This window comes from Anastrepha obliqua, chromosome 1 (assembly GCF_027943255.1).
Source record: "Anastrepha obliqua isolate idAnaObli1 chromosome 1, idAnaObli1_1.0, whole genome shotgun sequence".
In the NCBI taxonomy this organism is placed as follows: Eukaryota; Metazoa; Arthropoda; class Insecta; order Diptera; family Tephritidae; genus Anastrepha; species Anastrepha obliqua.
This window is the reverse complement of record NC_072892.1, coordinates 155,788,789-155,808,621: the sequence shown is the minus strand read 5'-3', so window position 1 is coordinate 155,808,621 and position 19,833 is coordinate 155,788,789. Positions and strand designations below refer to the sequence as shown.

The window sequence follows — 19,833 nt, the reverse complement described above, 5'->3', positions numbered from 1 at the left end:
CTGATAGAATTGTTGTCTTTCTGAACGCTTGATTATTGCAGTGCTGCCATATTGGCATTTCTGAACGTTCGGTTTGTTATGCAATTGTAGTTTGCGCGTCATGTTGCATTTACGAACACAGCCCTACTCTTGTTCTGGCTATTGTGATGCATTTATCGCGTGAGAGATCTTTGTGGTAATTTGGTCGTTCGTATTTGAGGTTGTGGGCCCTTAAGACACAGGTTGACGATTCCCACAAGCTATCTCTTAATGTTCTAAGATGAGCTCTATGGAAGTTTGTCATTACTGTGGTTAAGCAACGAGTCTCCGCTATGAGTGGGATGTTAATCGTTTGTTTCGCAGATTTGCCCGCTAGTTCATTGCCTGTTATTCCCATATGTCCTGATATCCATATTAGTTTAATTTCGTTCTGTCTATTTGTTCTTCTCATTACCATACATTACATATCGATGCGCTTCACTAGTTCATTAAGTGGTGGTAGTAGTAGTAGAAGTAGTGGTAGTTTGTAGCTAGTAGGCAGTCAATTTTTTCGTAAAATATTTTAACCCCTTATTGTCTCCCATATTCGGGCTTCTTGATCCTTTATTTGATAAGAATCTAAAAAGTCCTGCAAAAAATGAGTTTGAGTTTTGAGTTCCACAAATATATTAATTAGAAATTTCGCTATGGTTTGCTCTCGAGTTCTTTATTGAGCCACTGTAATCTTCTGTATATCTTCCGGCAATTGCAAGCAATAAGTTGACGTTGCAATCCGATGATTGGTTTGGCAGCTTTTAAAATACGTCCCAAGGTTTTTTACTGTTAAGCTACAAAAATATTCAATTTTTGAAGTTCGAACCCTCATCTCTTTGAAATTAAAGAAATTATTGCGAACATTGTCCAATATTCAAATCTTTATTCAATATGTAGTAAAAAAATAAGTAATACAAGTAAATTCCAGTAAGAATAAAAAATAACAAAGTAATAGGGAATGTTGAATAATTTCAACGCAATAAATTCTATTGCGGTATTCAGAACAAAAATAATGAAGTAGTGAAATCCTTGTAGATGTATTTGTATATAAAATGTATATATAAAATAATTAAATTATTACGGTAATTCAAGCATAAATGCCAAATGGATTATTGATTATGGAATAAGGATTATCTTGTGTTATGCAAAAACCCTTTGCAGACATCCACATCTATGCATTCTTATACGAATAGAAACTGTCTTGTATGAGTGCCTCATATGCGAGGGTATAATTCTTATTTTGTATATCCACATCGTTATTGTATAAGTTCACTTCCAAAATATCATCCAAGTCCTGCTGATGACTGCCCGCACACATTTCTCCAACCTCTTCCGAACCTGCAAATTTACTAATATTCACATCAGATGTCGTGTTGTCCAAATGCTTCGACTCCTTGACGATACGTCCAATCACTGTGCGCTTGAGCACAACATTTTGTAATGCCTGCCGTATGTCCTTTTCGCGTAAGCGCGGATTCGGTATCAAACCATGTAGACTTGCGCGTATTGTGCGCAGTGGCCAATTAATCAATTCGAGTGGGCATTGCTTGAGGTGAGTGATTGCCACTGATTCGGTATTCAAGTAATCGACAAAAAGTACATCAACTTGCTTCGCGACCGGATTATGAGAGCGTATGACTGAGCGGTACCACTTCTTATCCTTGGGGTATTGCGCGAGGCAAATTGTGCGCGGTTCGAAATCGGTGAGTGGCGGTGAAGTTTTTACCAAATGTTTAATACGCCGCTGTAGTTCCAGTTCACGATATTTGAATTCGGTGAGATGTGGAAGAAGTTGAACAATGGTTGGTGTAACAACGCAAGCCACACTGCATTCGAAAGTGCGCTTACCAACTGGCAAGTGGGGATTTCTGAAGCATTCGAAACCGCTAAAGTATGAGAATACCGAGGAGGTTTCATTGGGAAAGAATTTGTCGAAAGCTGATGTTTCAAAGACCTGAAAGTAAAGTGTATATGAAACGTAAAATGTGTTGTTATTAGTTTAGATTTGAAACTTTGAAAAAATAACTGTTTTTTTTTATTTAAGGTAACCAGTCAGTTTAATAAGCTGCAGTACTTAATAATATAATATCATAGTTGCAGAGCTACACTTCCGAAAAGAGAATAACGTCGTACAACTGATCGGAACCCTTTTTTCTTCTGGTTTGTGGCGACAATCGCTTAAGTGATTTTGGCGGAGTTTAATAAAGCAAGCCTTCCGCGCACTAACAGCCTTCAATTAGACACACCAAGTGATGCCAACTCAGGCTCCGCTTGATCTTACCAACGGAAAGGAGGTCTTCCACTTCCTCTGCTTCCACAAGTAGGTGTCGCAGTTACGACAGTCGGTTCTACGTTACCAGAGCGACCCGGATTTAACCCTTTGGGGACGACGAGTGTCAGCATATAGCCGCCCAAATTAGTTCGTAGCTGCAAGGCTCGCGGTGTCTGTCGTTCTGAGCGATAAGATACGCATAGGTACAGTAAAACAGTTACGTTTTCAATCAAAGACATTAGGGGTCATTAGCGATGAAGTGTTAACTTCCTTATACGATGTGAGACGACGGTAGAGTCAGAACGAATTTCAGTTGTTCGTTTCAGTATCTCAGGGTCACTGCCAGAGGAACCAGCAGGCTTTGTATATATTTTATATTCTATTCTACGCACGATGGCTAAGCGATCTAGAGATGTTACGAAGTTCTGACGAGTACTACTTTGAATCTGATAAGACGAAAGATGACGGCATTACTTCGTCAAGTGGAAGTGAAATCCGTGCACTAAGGAATCCACTCAGGGATGTGAACATTAGCAGTGATAGCAGTTTGTTTATAATAATTTTTTGATTTTATGAAAAATTTTTCTTGTATTAAATCAAGTCTTAGTTTTTATAACGTTCAACGTATTTACTTTCTTTACTGCACACTCCAATACTTCTCGTCCTCAGCGACGCTCGCTCGTCAAGCGCCTCCGTCCCCAAAGGGTTAAATCTAACCAACGGTTGTCACTCCAGCAGCATTCACCACACGTGTATGGCGGACGTTTACGCTGCTTCAACAACATTAACGGCACCAAATATTTTCAGAGCTGGAGCGTTTGTATCCATTCGGACGAATATGGAGCCGCTTCCTACTTATTTACTGCAATATGTCTATGTCGCCTTAAAACTCATGCGGTTCCAAGCCAAAAGTTATGATATTCGTCGTCGCCAATGCGCAGAGATCCAGAAACTTCCGTAGAATCTTTTTCTCGAACAGTTCATGAACAGCTTCATCATCCGGGCTTCTGCGCCATGCAACAGAATGGGCATAATAAGAATCTTATGAAGTGTGGTTTTTGTTTGTCGAGCGAGAATTTTACTAAAGAATTGCCTTCTTGGCCCAAAGTAATGCGTGTTGATAAGAGAGACTCCCCATTGCATTTCAATACTGTTAATTTTAACGGCGTTGATACTGGTTCCCCAATGAACCTCCAACTACCTCAAAATCATAATTGTCAACAATCACGAGGGTGTCGAGACGTGAGTGGGTTTACCGCTTCTTCGTTTACCGCCACACCTATTCGCTTTGCTTCTTTATGCAGCTTAGGGGGCGTCCATAAATTACGTGAGATGTTTAAGGGGGGAGGGGGTCGAGTCAAATCTCATCTAATCTTACGTTGGAGAGAGGGGGGGTCTCGGCAAATATCACGCAATTTTGAAACAAAAAAAATTATACTATTTTGGTCCATTATACAGATTGTGCAAGCTTAAGATTTAATCTTAAGCGTAATCGTAGTATGATTAAGATCATTCAATAATTCGTTCGAAAGAAAATAATTTCATTCATACTTCGACGTTATATGTACATTACTACTGCCAAACCACCATATTTGCTTTATACCAAATAGCTCAATTTAATCTGAATTTACGGTACAGTGTAGCCCGTTGTTTGTTTTCGTGCCACTATCAGCCGAACGCACGACTCGATGAACAAGAGCGTACGAGCTGAGTGGCAGCGACACACGGACAGGTTCCAACCTTCTTTGTTTATTCTTGTAAATGTTTTACTCGACTCAGTTCATGCTCTTAATAATTTAAAATGAGTTATCAAGATTTTTATAACGCATACGTCAAAAGATACGTCTATAAGGCGAAGAAGTCCTGCCACGACGATGTGATAAAATTATGGAATACTGCGAAGCAAAAATTCCCGAAGAAAGAAGAGTTAATACATCACATTAAACATGAAATTGAACGGCTTCTCGGGGAATCCACTGAGAGAAAAGTTCGGTCTTCTTTAGCATTCCTTCAAAATGTAGGTTTTTTTTTTGAATTTGAAAAGGTCGGGCCAAGGAGCACCAGGAGATTTGGTGGCTCCTAAAACACTCAGGCTAAAAAGCCCATTGTATTTAAAGCTCTGGAAAGGGGGTAGATAGTCAAGGAGGGAGGGAGAAAAGTATCAGAGAAAGAGATAGGAAAGAATAGAGACAGAGATAGAGATAGTTAGTCCTGTGAGAATTTTCCAGATTCTTTGGCAAATCTGTAAATATCCTCCAGTTTTAGAGAACGAATATTACCCATTCCCATGACATCGGAACCCAATACCCGTAGTCGCGCTCTAGCAAAGGCAGGACACTCACAGAGAAAGTGCTCAGTGCTATCCGCCTCCTCCAAGCATGACAGGCATACCGGGTCCTCGATGATTCCAATGGTGGTCATATGCTGACCCCATGGGTTGTGTCCTGTAATGATGCCGACCATCAACCGAATGTCTTTCCTTCTAAGTTTTAGTAGAAAGTTTGACAGTTTTCTGTTCGGACTTGTCACAAAACACTTTGCAGTTCTGCAGCGTTCTAGACCGGACCATCGCTCTTTATGTAGATTGCCTACATAATCGTTGATCCAGTTCTTGATTCCTGCGGGACTGATTCCGATAATTGGCTCTGGCCCCTGTGGGGCACGGTTGGCCAATTCGTCGGCAATTTCGTTTCCTTGAACACCGGAGTGTCCCGGAACCCATATAAGTACAAGCCTGTTTTGTCTTGCGACAGAATTAAGCTTCTTCTTACATTCTTGAACAATCTTTGAGGTTTGCTTCGCGTTCTCCAGGGCCTTCAATGCAGCCTGACTGTCACTGAAGACTCCAATCTGTTTCCCGCTCCATCTCCTCTCGATTATCCATTCGGCTACTTTTAGGATGGCAAAAACTTCTGTTTGGAAAACAGTTGCCATTCCCCCCATAGCGTAGTGATACTTATTACTATCGTTTAAGTACCATCCGGCTCCAGACCCTATTTCAGTCTTGGACCCATCGGTAAAGAAAATATCCGTCAAACCTCCCTGCATGCCTCCTGGATTGCTCCATTGCTCCCGCAATGGAAATCTGACATCAAATTTCCTTCCGAATGAAACTGTGGGTATCAGGTCATCTTTAGGTGCCAAAAACAGTGGACACTGCTCCGACAGCAACTTAAAGATTTCTCTGTGTCCCGAAGTTCCATCTTCGTGCCAGAGACCATATTTATGGAGTCTGCACATTGCTTTTATTGCTTCCTCTTGTATCTTAAGATCCAGGGGGAGCAAATCGAGCATAGCATTTAGGGCATCTCCAGAGGTTGTACTCATGGCACCCGTGATGCATAAACATACACTTCTTTGCAGCCTGTATAGTTCCCGGATTGTGGACTTAACCATGCTCCGTCGCCACCAGACCACAGAAGCGTAAGTGATGATTGGTCTGATAAGTGCCGTGTATATCCATAGGACCACAGCAGGTTTCAGACCCCAAGTTTTGCCAAAGGCTCTACGGCATTGCTGAAAAATCTTCAATGCACGATTCACCTTCAGTGAAACGTGTGTCTCCCAAGTCAGCTTCTTATCCAAAATTACTCCTAGATATTTAACTTCGTTGGAAAGACCAAGTGTCACACCTTTCAGTGTTGGAAGACTGAGTCCATCCAATTTCCGTTTTCTCGTAAACAAGACTATGGTTGTTTTGTTCGGATTAACGGAAAGACCTTGTCTCATGCACCAATCATCGATTTTGTCAAGAATCCTCTGCACTTTCGTGCAAAGCCTCCTTAAGGATTTATCCGATGTTAGCGCACAGACGTCGTCCGCATATGCTTGGACATGAAAGCCGAGTTCCTGCATCTCCACTAATAGGGAGTCTACGACGAAGCACCACAGCAGCGGAGAAAGAACACCCCCTTGGGGACATCCTTGCTTGGCCCTGACTGTGCTCATCGCTCCCACCAGCGGTTAACAGCCTCTCAGAGAGCATGGAGTATATCCATTTTATAATGGCTTGATTAACTCTGTGTCGTTCGGCAGAAGAACATATAGAGCCGAAAGTGGCATTATCAAAAGCCCCCTCAATGTCCACGAACACGCCCATTGTGTATTCGTCAGCTTCCAGCCCAGCTTCAATCTTGCTAACAAGATCGTGTAAGGCTGATTCACATGATTTTCCACTCTGGTAAGCGTGTTGATTTCTACTAAGTGGACTTCTCGGCAATACCCCCACTCGAATATGTTTCTCCACCACTCGTTCCAGACTTTTCAACATGAACGATGTCAAACTGATTGGTCTAAAACTTTTTGCTAGGGAATAGTCATCTTTTCCTGGTTTCGGAATAAATACTACTCTTACGCGTCGCCATTGGGATGGTATATAACCAAATGCAAGACAGGCTGTAAAGATCCTTTTCAGGGCCTCAATCAGCCTGTCTCCTCCTTTTTTAAGCATTGCTGGATATATTCCGTCAGGTCCAGGGGACTTAAAGTTTTCAAAGGAAGATAAGGAAAACCTTATCGATTCCCTTGTCACTATCCGACTAGCAATATACCAGCTGTACCTAGAGGTTCCACCATTGCCACCGTTGTTGTTCATGCCACTCTCACCTTCAGAGAGAGTTCTACTACCCGGAAAGTGGGTTTCGAGTAAAGCATTAAACGTTTCCGATTTGGAAATGGTGTATGAACCATCAGGTTTTCGAATGGAATCCAGCCTTACTGAGCGGTCTAAATGAAGGACCTTACAAAGTCTCGCTGTTTCCCTCATTTCTTCGACGTTACTGCAGAAATTTCTATAGGATTCAAGTTTGGCTTGCCGTACTTTCTTCTTATATTCTCTCTGTGTAAGTCGATGATTGGCCCAGTCCTCTTCTGTTTTGGTCTTCAAGGCCTTATTAAGAAGTTTCCTGGACCGTACACGAAGCTTCGACAGTTCAGGGTTCCACCAAGGAACCGCTTTCCCCTGTCTGCTTTGCCTGAGTGGACACAGTTCCTCGAAGCAATTGATTAAAGTACCTTCTAATTTCTTAGTCGCATCTTCAATCATTTCTGCTGATTTGAGTTTTTTCAGGTTTGGTAATCGCTCTGTTACAAGCTCACCATACCTGTCCCAGTCCACATTTCGAGGATTCCTACCGGAAGGTATTGATATTGTGTCAATTCCCAGTCGGAATTCGATAAGACGATGATCAGAAAGAGAGTCCTCTTCCAAAACTCGCCATCGGTTGATTTGATTTCCAACTGACCTATTGGTAAGTGTTAAATCAATGACCTCTTGTCTCCTTCTGGTCACAAAAGTTGGTTTGTTACCAGTGTTTTGAATGACCAAATCGGATGACAGGATAAAATCCAGTAACTTGAGACCTCTGGGGTTGCATTTGCTGCTTCCCCACACAATGTTCTGTAAATTTGCGTCGCAGCCCACTATTAGCCCCAGATTATTGGATTCTGCGTACTTGACCACTTCTCTTAGCTCCCTCGAAGGAGGTGGCTGTACAGAGTCATAGGGTAGGTAGGCCGAAACTATGATAGCTTCGACACTGTTCCCACTTTTCCAGTACTTTATTTTTGCAGCAACGATATCTCCAGAGCATAGCTCTTTTAACATCGTGTGTTCGATCAACCTCGGCATGATAATACATGCTCGCGGTCTCACATTCCCTTCACAATGAAGTATTTGTCCCCACGACATAGCACTTAGACCACAGATACGCTTGTGACATACCCATGGTTCTTGTATAAGTATTATGTGTGGGTTTGTTTGCAGTTTTGCATGCCTACGGCACAAGAGAGCCGTAGACGCTTTGCTGTGCTGCAGATTAATCTGTGTAAATATTACTTCAGTCATGAGACTGAGTATATTTACGCTTTGTCCTCCACCTTATCCTGGACGCGGAACTGGATCCGCCCCAGATGTAGGTGAGGACGGCACCCGTTCTTTGACTTAAGCACCTTGAGGGACCCAAGATCGATACCCAGTACCAGGTGGGAACCCGTCTCCGAAGTGGTAGCGGATTTCTGCCTGGTGCAGGAGTATACTCTCCAGAGAGTCGTGTCAAGATCCTTGTTCTGAACACGGATGCGTTTGAGGAGTTCTGCTGAATTACAGGAAGGACCCGGAATCCAGACACATGTAGGTTAAATATATATTTTTTTAAGAAAATACTTTTTTATATAAAGTTTATTGTTACAATTAATAGCATAAAAAAACTGAAACAGTGAAATTCTTGATAAAATAAGCTAAAATCATAACTACAAAATATTAGCGCGGTCATTTCCTTCACTGTTTTCACATAATTCAAAATCAGCTTCTTGTGATCAGCGATGATGAGGATGAAGCTATGCCGAACACTACACCATCTAACGTACGTCCCACTCCAGCACAAGATACTATGAAGAAACAGATTGCTAAGCTGCATATGGAGCTTGACCTAAGTGCTGCAGCGCAAGCCGGAGTGATCTGCATATGATTCTTCACGACCGTTTTCTGCCTCCTCCATACCCTATCACTCAGGTTGATGGACGTTTGACAATTTCGGACTTTAAAGAACATGACGCAAAGTCATTCGCCATTCATTCAACCGCTGAATGCCTTCATCAGCACGCCTTATGATCTCTATTGCCCAAGTATACGTGATAATTTAGAGAAAAGATGCTGCAGTATATGCGGTATTTACTTCGCATCTATCACAAGAGCACAGGCGAGCAGCTCACATTGCACCAGCTAAGCAAGCGCGTATGTTCCGCAAAGTGCGATCCTCACGGATTGTCACAAGACGAGCTAATGAGCTACTGTGCGCAAGCGTCAACGGCTTAGAGTGGCTAGATCAGAACGAAGTTGAAGGAGCAGATGATTTTACTGAAAATCATATGGACATGTTGGTCCCAATAGTCTCTCTTGAAACCGCGCATGATTCTCCATGGACTGAATTAGAGTAGATATTCTTTTTTTAATCGCTGTAGTTACGATTTAAGTCTTCTATTGTTAAATTTTTATTACACTTATAACTCTCAGCAATATTGATTACTAGTCTTAACTAGTCGTAAATAAAAGCACGAAGCAAATTTTTTTTTCTTTTTACAATAACAATCCAACGCGTTTACATAAGAAACCCACATTTTGAAAAATCTCACGTGAGATTGGGGGATGGGGGAGGGGGTTGAATAAAATCTCACGACATCTCACCAGGGGGGGAGGGAGGTATAGAAAATTAAAAAAACACCTCACGTAATTTATGGACGCCCCCTTAGAAAAGTCAGAACTAATGGCGCGATTATTAAGGCCGATGATATTGTACGCTCTTGAGAAATGTGGTGCCTGAGCGATTGAGTTCTGCGGCCCGAAATATCTCTTTCACTATTAGAATAAAGCAGTCACTCGACTGTGTGAAAACTCGTTTGGTATCAAAATGCTTAAGGAGATATTTACATTTTTTGGAAAAAATGCCATATTTCTCCCTCTTTAAAAATTAAAAAGACAATTACCAACAGAAAAAATAAAATAAGATTGCGGTTAATCAAATTACGCGCGGTTTATCAAAATATTATGCACATTTTAGTATTTCGATACAGTTAAGTTCTTCATATGGCTAATATTTGTAATCACTGCAGTAGATGATTTACTAATCGTTCCCGCGACAGTCGGTTCTACGCTACCGGAACGACCCGGATTTATATCCGGCCAAGGACTGTCACTTCAGTAGCATTCCCCGAAAATGTATGGGGAATGTTTATGCTGCTACAACAACAACAACATGATCTACTAATACGCTTTATGAAAATAACAATTTTAAGCGATTAACCAATGTCAAGAAATCGAAAGACTACGTGACCTTCACGATGACTTCAATTTGCACAAAAAATTGAAAGAAACAATAGGGATACGTAGAAAAAGAAGCGAGCCAGTCCTTTTAAACTCACACAACGAGATTGTTTTGAAGGCAGATGAGAAAAAATATATTTGGGAAGAATATATAAAAACCTTTTTCACTGATAATAGCAGATCAAACTACAGTATCACTTCACAATTGCTCTCCGGTATTCCGATAAGTAAAAATGAAACCGAAAGTGCTATTAAAAATATGAAATCAAATAAAGCTACAGGACCTGATCAAATTCCATCTGAAATTCTGAAACTTATAAACGACGAGAATCTACGAGTTGTTAAACTCTTCAATCATGTATGATTACAGGCATATACCCTGCAGATAGGCTGAAATCAACGTTTATTACCCTTCCGAAAAACACCAATGCTAAGTACTGCAGTGAATATAGACTGATAAGTCTAATGAGTCACGCCCTAAAAATATTTCTTAAAGTTCTACACAATAGAATTTACAAAAAATGCGAAGAAGCAATGGGTGAAATGCAATTTGGTTTCCATGGAGGAATGTGTAAAAGAGAAGCTTTATTCTGTGTCCAGGTTCTTGTTAAAAATTGTAGAGATGTACAAAAATATGTCTTTCTATGTTTCGTAGATTACGAAAAAGCATTTGACACTGTGCAACATGAAAAATTGTTCAATATTTTAACATCTCTGAATAAGGATGAAAAGGAAATCCAAGCAGAAAATTTATATTACCACCAAACAGCGCATATTGCAGTTGATGGTGACCACACTGAAGACATACCGATTTCGAAAGGTGTTCGACAAGGCTGCATACTCTCTCCACTGCTCTTTAATATATATTTACTCCGAAATAACATTTCATAAAGTATTAGAAAACATTAAGGATGGTGTCAAAGTAAATGGCGTCCTTATATAGTAAATAACAACTACTATGTGACAGCTTGGCTGGCCTTCAAAAACTGGTCGGCAGAGTTGCAATGCACAGTCAACCATACGGCCTCAAAATCAACATCAGCAAAATAAATTACATGGTTGTTAGCAGAAGAAATACATACAACAACACTTATTTAACAATCAACAATACTCCTGTAGAAATAGTGAATAAATTAGATACCTTGGTTGCCTTCTCAACGAAAACTGGATTGCCTCAACAGAAATAAGATGTCGCATCGAAATGGTACGATCCGCATTTCTTAAATATGGCAAAGTCCTAAAATGTCGGGACTTCAATGTTCAACTAAAAATGCGCTTCATAAAATGCTATGTAAGGTCAGTTTTGCTGTATGGCATGGAAATATGGACCATAAAACTGTAAGACATAAGTAGATTGGAAGCATTTGAAATATGGCTTTTCCGGAGATTGCTCAAGATACCATGGACCGATCACGTTTCTAACGAAGAAGCACTGCGAAGGGTTTACGGCGACAGATAACTAATCAAGTGCATCCAACGACATTGATGGCCTATGCTCCAAGGTAAACGACTGCCTCGCCAGCCTTTCTCGCTTCTTCACTGCGAGGAATTTACAACTCTCCCCCACTAAATCCACGGCGACCCTTTTCACCACCTGGACAAAGGAGGTCAAGCTACAACTCAAGGTGAAAGTCGATGATACACAAATTCCGACGGTTAACAACCCCAAAATTTTGGGAGTTACCTTTGACAGCTTGCTCTCCTTCTTAGCGCATACAACCGCTATTGCAACTAAAGTACAGAATCGCAACAAGGCCCTCAAATCGCTTGCCGGCAGCACTTGCGGCAAAGACAAGGAAATGTTGCTGTCGACTTCTAAGCTAGCCTGTCTGGTCGCCTGGAACCAGTAATTCGCGGGTGGACGAAGCTTCAGACCTGCCAAAACACTGCTTTAAGGACCGTGACAGGATGCCTTCTGAAGCCCAAATGCTGCCTGTTAAGGAGCATAATAAACTGCTCAGAATAGCAGGAACTACCGCAGGTCTCACCCATGCAGACATCTGCTTGAGGCTGAGTCACCTCCCAGGCATATCAGGAGGCACTTCCTCAATTACGTGACCGAAAGCTACTAGATCGGACAGTGTACAGACAGGCCATAAACGACATTCATCGGGAGACTCTCACCACCTTCTTAACCTCCCGACCCCCGAATGCCGTTATCGGAGTCCAACCACTACCCATCGCAGACGAAGAGCTCCAACTTCCCCGAGAGTCCCGCGTAACCTTGGCACAATTACGTTCTGGATATTGTAGCAGGTTAAACTCCTACCTATCCAGAATCGACTCCGACATACTAAACATATGTCCAGCATGTGAATGCACCCCGCACGACACTAACCACCTTTTCACATGCCCCATCAAACCTACTCACCGAACACCCCTCTCCCTCTGGGCCCAACCCGTCGAAACAGCTAGTTTCCTGGGCCTACCGTTAGATGAGCTAGGCGAAGACGATCAGTGATTGCGATACACTGACAGGGCAAAGGTACTGCTACAACAACAACAACGAAAAACTTTCATATTTTACAAAACCCGAAATATGAACGGTTGCAACTCATTGATTAAAGGAAGAAGAGATATCGAGCGAAGCAGTTTTCTTGGTTGAGGAACATAAGGCAGTGCACCAGTATACAACGTGTGGGTCCCCTCTTGGAAGTAGCTAGAGACCGCGAATTATTTTCAAATATAGGGCAAAATTAAAAAAAAAAAAAATTCTGTTACTTTTAAATTGTATAAAGTAAATGAAGAAGAAGAAGTGTAGTCACATAAACAGTTATTTTCCCCCGATTCGTGATCGCGGCTAAACAAATTTCGCGCACTGTACTACCATCAAATGTATTACCACAGGTTCTATTTAACCTAGAAGCTCCCAGGCTTAAGCCAAATTCTTTCAGACAATCCTTGGTTGGATAAAAAGCCGGGTCGTTCCCGTACTGTCTGATTTCACATTGGGAATGTGCTCAGATCTTTCATATTCAACGAAATTATAGAGCACATGAAAAAAGTACGGGTCTTGAATGTGTGCCAATGGCGCACGCAATAGATACACGGAACTTAGGCAAATAGTCAATAAGACAGTTAAGTCTAAATTGAATAAACCCAAACACAAACTTACCTGCCGTGGTCGTAGCGCAAAGCTGGCACTGTCGCGTATTTCTATTTCTCTACCCCTTGGTTTCTCTAGTGTCCTCTGTTGTTGCTCCTTTGCCTTCTCCTTCTTCAATTCCTTCTTTATCTCTTTCTCCACATGCTTTTCTTTTTCCTTAGCCTTTTGACGTTCTGTATCATCGTCTACGGTATGCCAGTAGTTTAGCGCAAAACTCTGTTCCAACTCTACAACGGCGGCATCGTCGTCATCATCTCCAATACCCCAAATGCCAGCGACTGTAGCTGCACTCATGTCACCGCCACTGCAAACATTGTCACTTTGTATGGCGGCCAATTCACTTTTCATAAAATGTTCACTGCCATACAAATTTTCATGCAACATTTGTTTATGCATTTGCTTGTACTCGTTGGTGTCGAACATGCGCTTCTTGCAAGGTGGCACAAATGTCTGTTGGTGTGTTTGCTCCTGTTGCAGTGTCAAATGTGCGGCCTGTGCTGGCGTTGTCATCGTTGGCATGCGATCATCACGCATTAGGTCGTCATTAACGCATTCATCACTATTTAGGTGAACGTGATCGTCTAAATTATCAATCAGCATATCGAGGAAACTTGCAATTGAGTTATCACTGTCGCTCGAGTCGGTAACTTTGATGTCCTCATCATGGTCGTGATGGTGTTTAGTGTACTTAAATTGGAACTATGACAATGAAAGTAGATATGAAAAAATTGATATTAATTAAAATGAATGAATTGCAAATTTTTACAATAAGATAAACTAAAAACTTAGTTTAAAATAATTTGAGGTGTTTTTGACATTTTTTCATTAATTTTTTTTAATAACTTTTCATAGCTGGGGCACCAAGTTACGAACGTAAGAGCGTAAAAAATGGACAAAAAACACATCGTTTAATTACACAAAAAAAAAGAAAAAACAAAAAAAAATATTTGTTTTTCTAAATACTTACGAAGAGCAGTACAAAAACTGGTAGCCACATAATTAGAAACACCATCAGCCAATGCAGTTGGATAAAATTTATTTTTAAATTCTCCTTAGTAAAATCGCGTGTGCATAGAAACAGAATAGAGAGCGCATTTAATTAGCTAAATTTAGTTGAAAAAATTTCCTAATTATGTGGAAGTGGAAAAAATTCTTTAAGGAGTAAAACCGCCGTGAACTTTTCAAATAATCGATTTTTTTGTTGTTTTATTTTAAAGTACAGTCTGGGTCAGAAGAAAAGAACCGGTTTTCTCTTGTAACTTCAAGATATATTTCGTTCTGTTTTCTGCTACATAATAGTCCCACTCACGGGCTACGACGCCAGTGTTAACTCAGGTTAGTGTCGTTCGAAACTTTCCCGTTAACGTAACCAAACAAAAATGAGTGAGAAGTACGCGACGCGTTTTGAGGCAGTATTATTATGCACGCATTTGAAAGGGCCGAAATTATCTTACGCCACGGCTGCAAAAGTAATTAAAAAGTCAAAAAAGTTTGTTGTGATGTGGAATCAGCGGTATAAGGTGTACAAAAATGTTGATAACATTTCCGAGCGCGCTTGAAGCGAGTGACGACAAAAGAGCCGGATAAAGTGATCGTCCAACTTTTTAAGCGAGACCCGTCTTTGTGACTACGCCAAGCATGATCAGTTCTTGCTAAAAAGGGAATAGATGTGAGTATCAACACCATGGGATCATTCAAAGGGCGCTAAGCGAGCTTAACTCTTGGGCTACAGGCGGTGGCCTAAGTTTAAACGCGCGTAAAACAGAACTCATGCTATTTACGACCAGATATAAGATACCAATTTTTACTCTTCCAAGCATTAACGGACAAACCCTCTCACTTTCACCCAGTGCAAAGTACTTAGGGGTAATTCTGGACTCCAAACTTAGCTGGAAATTAAACATTGAAGAACGGGTAAAGAAAGCAGAAATCGCTTTATATGCCTGTAAACGTCTGCTAGGAAGAAGATGGGGTCTACAACCCAAGTATTCATTATGGTTGTATAAGGCGGTTATACGACCAATTTTAACGCATGGCTCGGTAGTTTGGTGGAAAGCTCTGGAGAGAGAATACAACATCAAATTACTTAGAAGAATACAAAGATCAGCCTGTGCAATAACAGCCGGTGCAATCAGACCATGTCCTAGGGAGGCCCTGAAAGCTCTGACACACGTAATTCCGGTAGATCTACATATCAAGAAGAAGGCAACAATGAGTGCATTTAGGTTAAATGAAGCGGGTCGCTGGAAGGAAAAAGCTCATGGCCATGCCAGTCTATTACTGCGACAAACCCAGTATACCTCGAAGAGTCCTCTTCACTACATCGTCCCGATGGTAATATTCAGTAGACATTTTGTCACTCTCTTTCCATCTCGGAAAGAATGGAATAAGGGATTCTCACTAAACAAGTTCGACACAATAGTCTATACAGATGGCAGTAAAATGGATTGTGGTGTTGGAGCTGGTATATATTCTCATAGACTTAAAATTGAAAGATCTGTGCGTTTCCCTAATGCTTGCAGTGTCTTTCAGGCGGAAGTACTGGCGATTGGGGAAGCTTGTAGGCTACTAATCGCAGATCCCTCTTTTAAGGACAATATCGCTATTATTTCGGATAGCCAAGCTGCAATCCAGGCACTGGGTTCAGCTACAACAACCTCTAAAGTGGTGGAACAAAGCAGGACTAGCCTTACCACCTTGAGCGAAAACCATAAAGTTACTTTAATCTAGGTCTCGGGACATCGAAGCATCGAAGGTAATGAAAAATGAAAAAGCGGATGAACTGGCAAGAAGGGGATCTGCCATGAATAAAGCTCTTGCAGAATCGGTATTCACAGCACTAGGTGCAAAATTAGCAGAACTTTATGGCCCACCTACAACCTTAAGCAAACGTCAACATTGATAAACATGAAACGACGGGACGCCTGGAGACTAACGGCAGTCATAACTGGCTTTTGATCTGTGGGAGAACAAGCAGCCAAAATGGGCATCCCTCTCAACATATACTGTCACAGTTGTAAACAACCGGAGAAAAAGGAAACAATCTTCCATTTCCTCTGCGAATGCCCTGCCCTATAGAAGGACAGAATGTTAACCCTGGATAAACCGCTATTCGAGAGTCTGGAACAGCTGTCTGACTTAGATGTCAACAACCTGATAAGGTTCCTGAACCGCACAGACTGGATATAGTGTTGCTGTAAATAACTGTTAAACAAGCTGGTAACGAGGATGTGGCAAGAAAATGGTGCGAAAATGGAAGAATCACCACACCATCGAACGTCGACTGAAGGGGGCGAACATATCCTACTGTCTCACATCATCGAAATCACTGCTCTCAGAAAAACACAATGAGAAACAACAAAACAAGAAAATGGCGCCACAGTATTGGGCTAGACTTCCCAGTCCACAGACGCCATCCCCATTGAAAATGTGTTGGGAATTATGAAAAGGCATTTTGCCGGAAGGCCAATCCATGATTTAAAGCAACTGGTGCGTCAAGTTCACAAAATCTAGTCCTGTTTGTCGACGAGCTACGCAGAAAAGCTGGTTCAAAGCATGAAGGAGATGCCAGGCTATACTCGACAACGATTGGATACAACACGGCTTATTGAGTAATTGCGACTCGTAGTTCTGTACATACTTTCATGGTAAAAAAAAAATTAAATATATATCTTTTATACTTTATGAATAATCGCGGTTCCTGTTTTCTGACACAGACTGTAATTAAGTACATAGTTTTTATTTTTGTATGGACTTTTCAAAGGACTGTCGTATGTTGCGAATTGAGACCGAAATTCGACCCCCTGCACATACTTATAATGTTTAGTAGATGTATGTATGGAAGTAAACGCTTTTATAGAGATTAGATATTTAAATTACAGACTACAGTGGCTATCATTGTTGTACAAAAACATATTTTGCCATATTTATACTCACAATTGTATCCGCTTTTATGTCCGGTAAAGCTTTGTCAGCGCCATCAGCGTCATCATCATTATCAGTGGTCAACTCCATATTAGCAAACGGTTTCAATTTCTTATGTTGTGGCTTAATTGTGCGACGACCTTGCGCAGTTTCTCGCAGAACATGCCCACCTTCAATGAGATACTCTGCAACATCCATCTTGGACAAACGCATACTACACGCCTTTATCGGCTTTTGTAGCTCGGCGGCGGCTACACGTACGGAAACAAGTTTTTCCACAATTGTGACATGTATAATATCGAGCACATCTGTGGTATAGACACCGTTATCGGCCTTGGCACATATACCCCCAATACGATATTTATGTGCTATACGCGGCAACTTCGGGTATGGCGCAAACGGATACAAGTCTTGATATTTAACTGACTCGACATTGCCGTAGTCAATAAATTGTACAATGTAATCGTCTTTCTTTAGTTCTTGTATAATGCCGCGATACAAACGCTTATCCACATGATAGCGCACCAAACAACCCTGACCGGGTGTGTAGGTGGGGACGAAGGCGTTCGGCAATTGATATTCGCTGTAAATTTTCATGAAGTGTGCTCGCATTTCGTTAAGCAAGTCCTCATCGTTTGCATCGTGCAAGTAAATAATGGCCTCATAGTCGACGTATGTTGGTATGGCGGCGAAAATTGATTTATCATTTGGTTTAGAGTGCAGCCAAGCTTCAGGTGCTTTTGCAGTGAAAACCGTGGGTTTGCTGCTGGCCTCATCATTCATTTCGATATCCAAGATGAAGTTCAGCTGAGGTATGTGTTCGCCATCATGCCGCTCATCAGCTCTTACAAAATTATCAGTGTCCTTCCATTTATTGAAGTCATTGGTTGGCTGTTGTGCACAACGATCAATTTCTGCAAAGGGAAAATGAATGTTATAAAGTAAAACAAAAAGGAATAAATACTTCTAGTCAAGGTGCATTGATTAAAGGTGATGGCAGTAGACCATGATTCAATTATTAAAGGTTTGCTTACTTGTGACATTATCGAAGGCTGCATTTAAGAAGGTGAAGAAGTGGAAAAAATTAATTCGCTTTTGGTAAAAATCGTAAGTTTTTACTTAAATGGAAAAAAATTGCAAACTGTTTAAAAAATCAATTTAAATTAATCGTTGAATATAAATAACATATTTTATGCAGAATGTAAATATAGTTCACATAGCAAAACAAATTTCAGTCTGATTGATATTCTAGTTTGGATTTGGCAGCTATTCGAGTAAGAAGAGTTTCGTGATTTTCGCTAAGATGGAAAAAAGCAGTAATTCGCTTTTTGTTTTTGGATGGCAAAAAATGCAAGGAGATCAAAGCAAAGTTGGATGCTGTCTATGGGGGTACTTCGTTATCTATGACGACAGTTAGATATTGGTTCATTCAACGAATTTAAACGTGGGCGAACATACGTTTTTGATGAGTAACGACCAGGACGACCGGCAGACTTGGTTACCGAGGAAGAAATCATTCAAAAAGTCCACGATTTGATTCTCGCTGATCGACGAACGAAAGTGCGCAAAATAGCAGAGGCCATAGGTGTGTCGGCCGGAGTGTGAATTAATATTTTACATGATAAGTTGACGATGTAAAAATCGTCAGCTCGATGGGTGCCATGATTGCTCACGGTGGACAGCAAGCGGATGCGGCTGTTAACTTCGCAGCAATGTTTGGAGCAATTTGAGAGAGATCCGAAGAAATTTTTTTCGTCGAGTTGTCACCGTTGATGAAACCTGGATTCATCATTACACACCAGAAACTAAGCAACAATCAAAACAATGGATTTCTCTCGATTAATCTGCTCCAAAGAAGACGAAGAAGACAGTCCCATTGGCCGGAACGGTCATGACGACGATTTTTTGGGATGCGAACGGCATCATTCTCATGGATGACAATACTATAGTGAGTTATTGGACCGCTTTCAAAAAAAATTGAAGGAAAGGCCGCATTTGCCGAAAAGAAGTTCGGAGTTGTCGCCGCCAAACTGCATGCATTGCGTTATGAATTGCTGCCGCATCTCCCGATTCACCCGATCTGGCTCTCTGCGACTTTTTTTTGGTTTCCTAACATGAAGAAATTGCTCGAGGAAGTCATCGCCGAGAAAGAGGCGTATTTTGGAGAGTTTGAAAAATCCTATTTTTTGAAGGGTTAAAAAAATTACCGGAGCGTTAGGAGAAGTGTATCTTTCAAAAAGGGGACTATATTGAAAAATAAAAAAAAAATTGTTTTTGGAAAAACGGTGCCTTCATTTCTAACACGGGTACTTATTGAGCTCCCCTCGTATATATATGTATATTTATTTGAATAAATAAATATATGCTACAAAATAGAAGTTTTTAGCAGAAATTTCCAAGTCTGATATTAAAACAAAAAATGATTTAATTTAAACTAATAAATCCTATATTTTCTGAACTAATTTTTAAATTTAAAACCGAGCGCAAAGCTGCGAAGTTTCATTCAGTTGAATTCATCATAAATCACAAGATGACTAAAAACAAACTTGGAACATGCGAGTACTTACGCTTTACCCACATAAGTTGGGAGTTTAGATCGCAAGGTCTGTTTGTTTTGTTTACTAACTACTTGTGAAACTATCTGTACTTATTTAAATTAATTATTGGAGGCATATTCCGTCGATCCAATCTTTTTTATAA

At 40.9% G+C, this 19,833-nt stretch overlaps 1 protein-coding gene across 1 annotated transcript in view; it reads right to left on the bottom strand.

The window, feature by feature from the left end:
• Positions 1–925: 925 nt before the first annotated feature.
• LOC129237971 (uncharacterized) overlaps positions 926–19,833 on the bottom strand; it is a 34,870-nt gene continuing 15,962 nt past the window's right edge. Inside the window, exons 9-11 of the mRNA XM_054872982.1 lie at positions 17,146–18,047; positions 13,219–13,908; positions 926–1,966 (exon numbers count right to left, since the gene is read on the bottom strand). Coding sequence (XP_054728957.1) covers positions 1,184–1,966; positions 13,219–13,908; positions 17,146–18,047 — 2,375 coding nt within the window. The 3' untranslated portion in view covers positions 926–1,183. The remainder of the gene's footprint in view (positions 1,967–13,218; positions 13,909–17,145; positions 18,048–19,833) is intronic.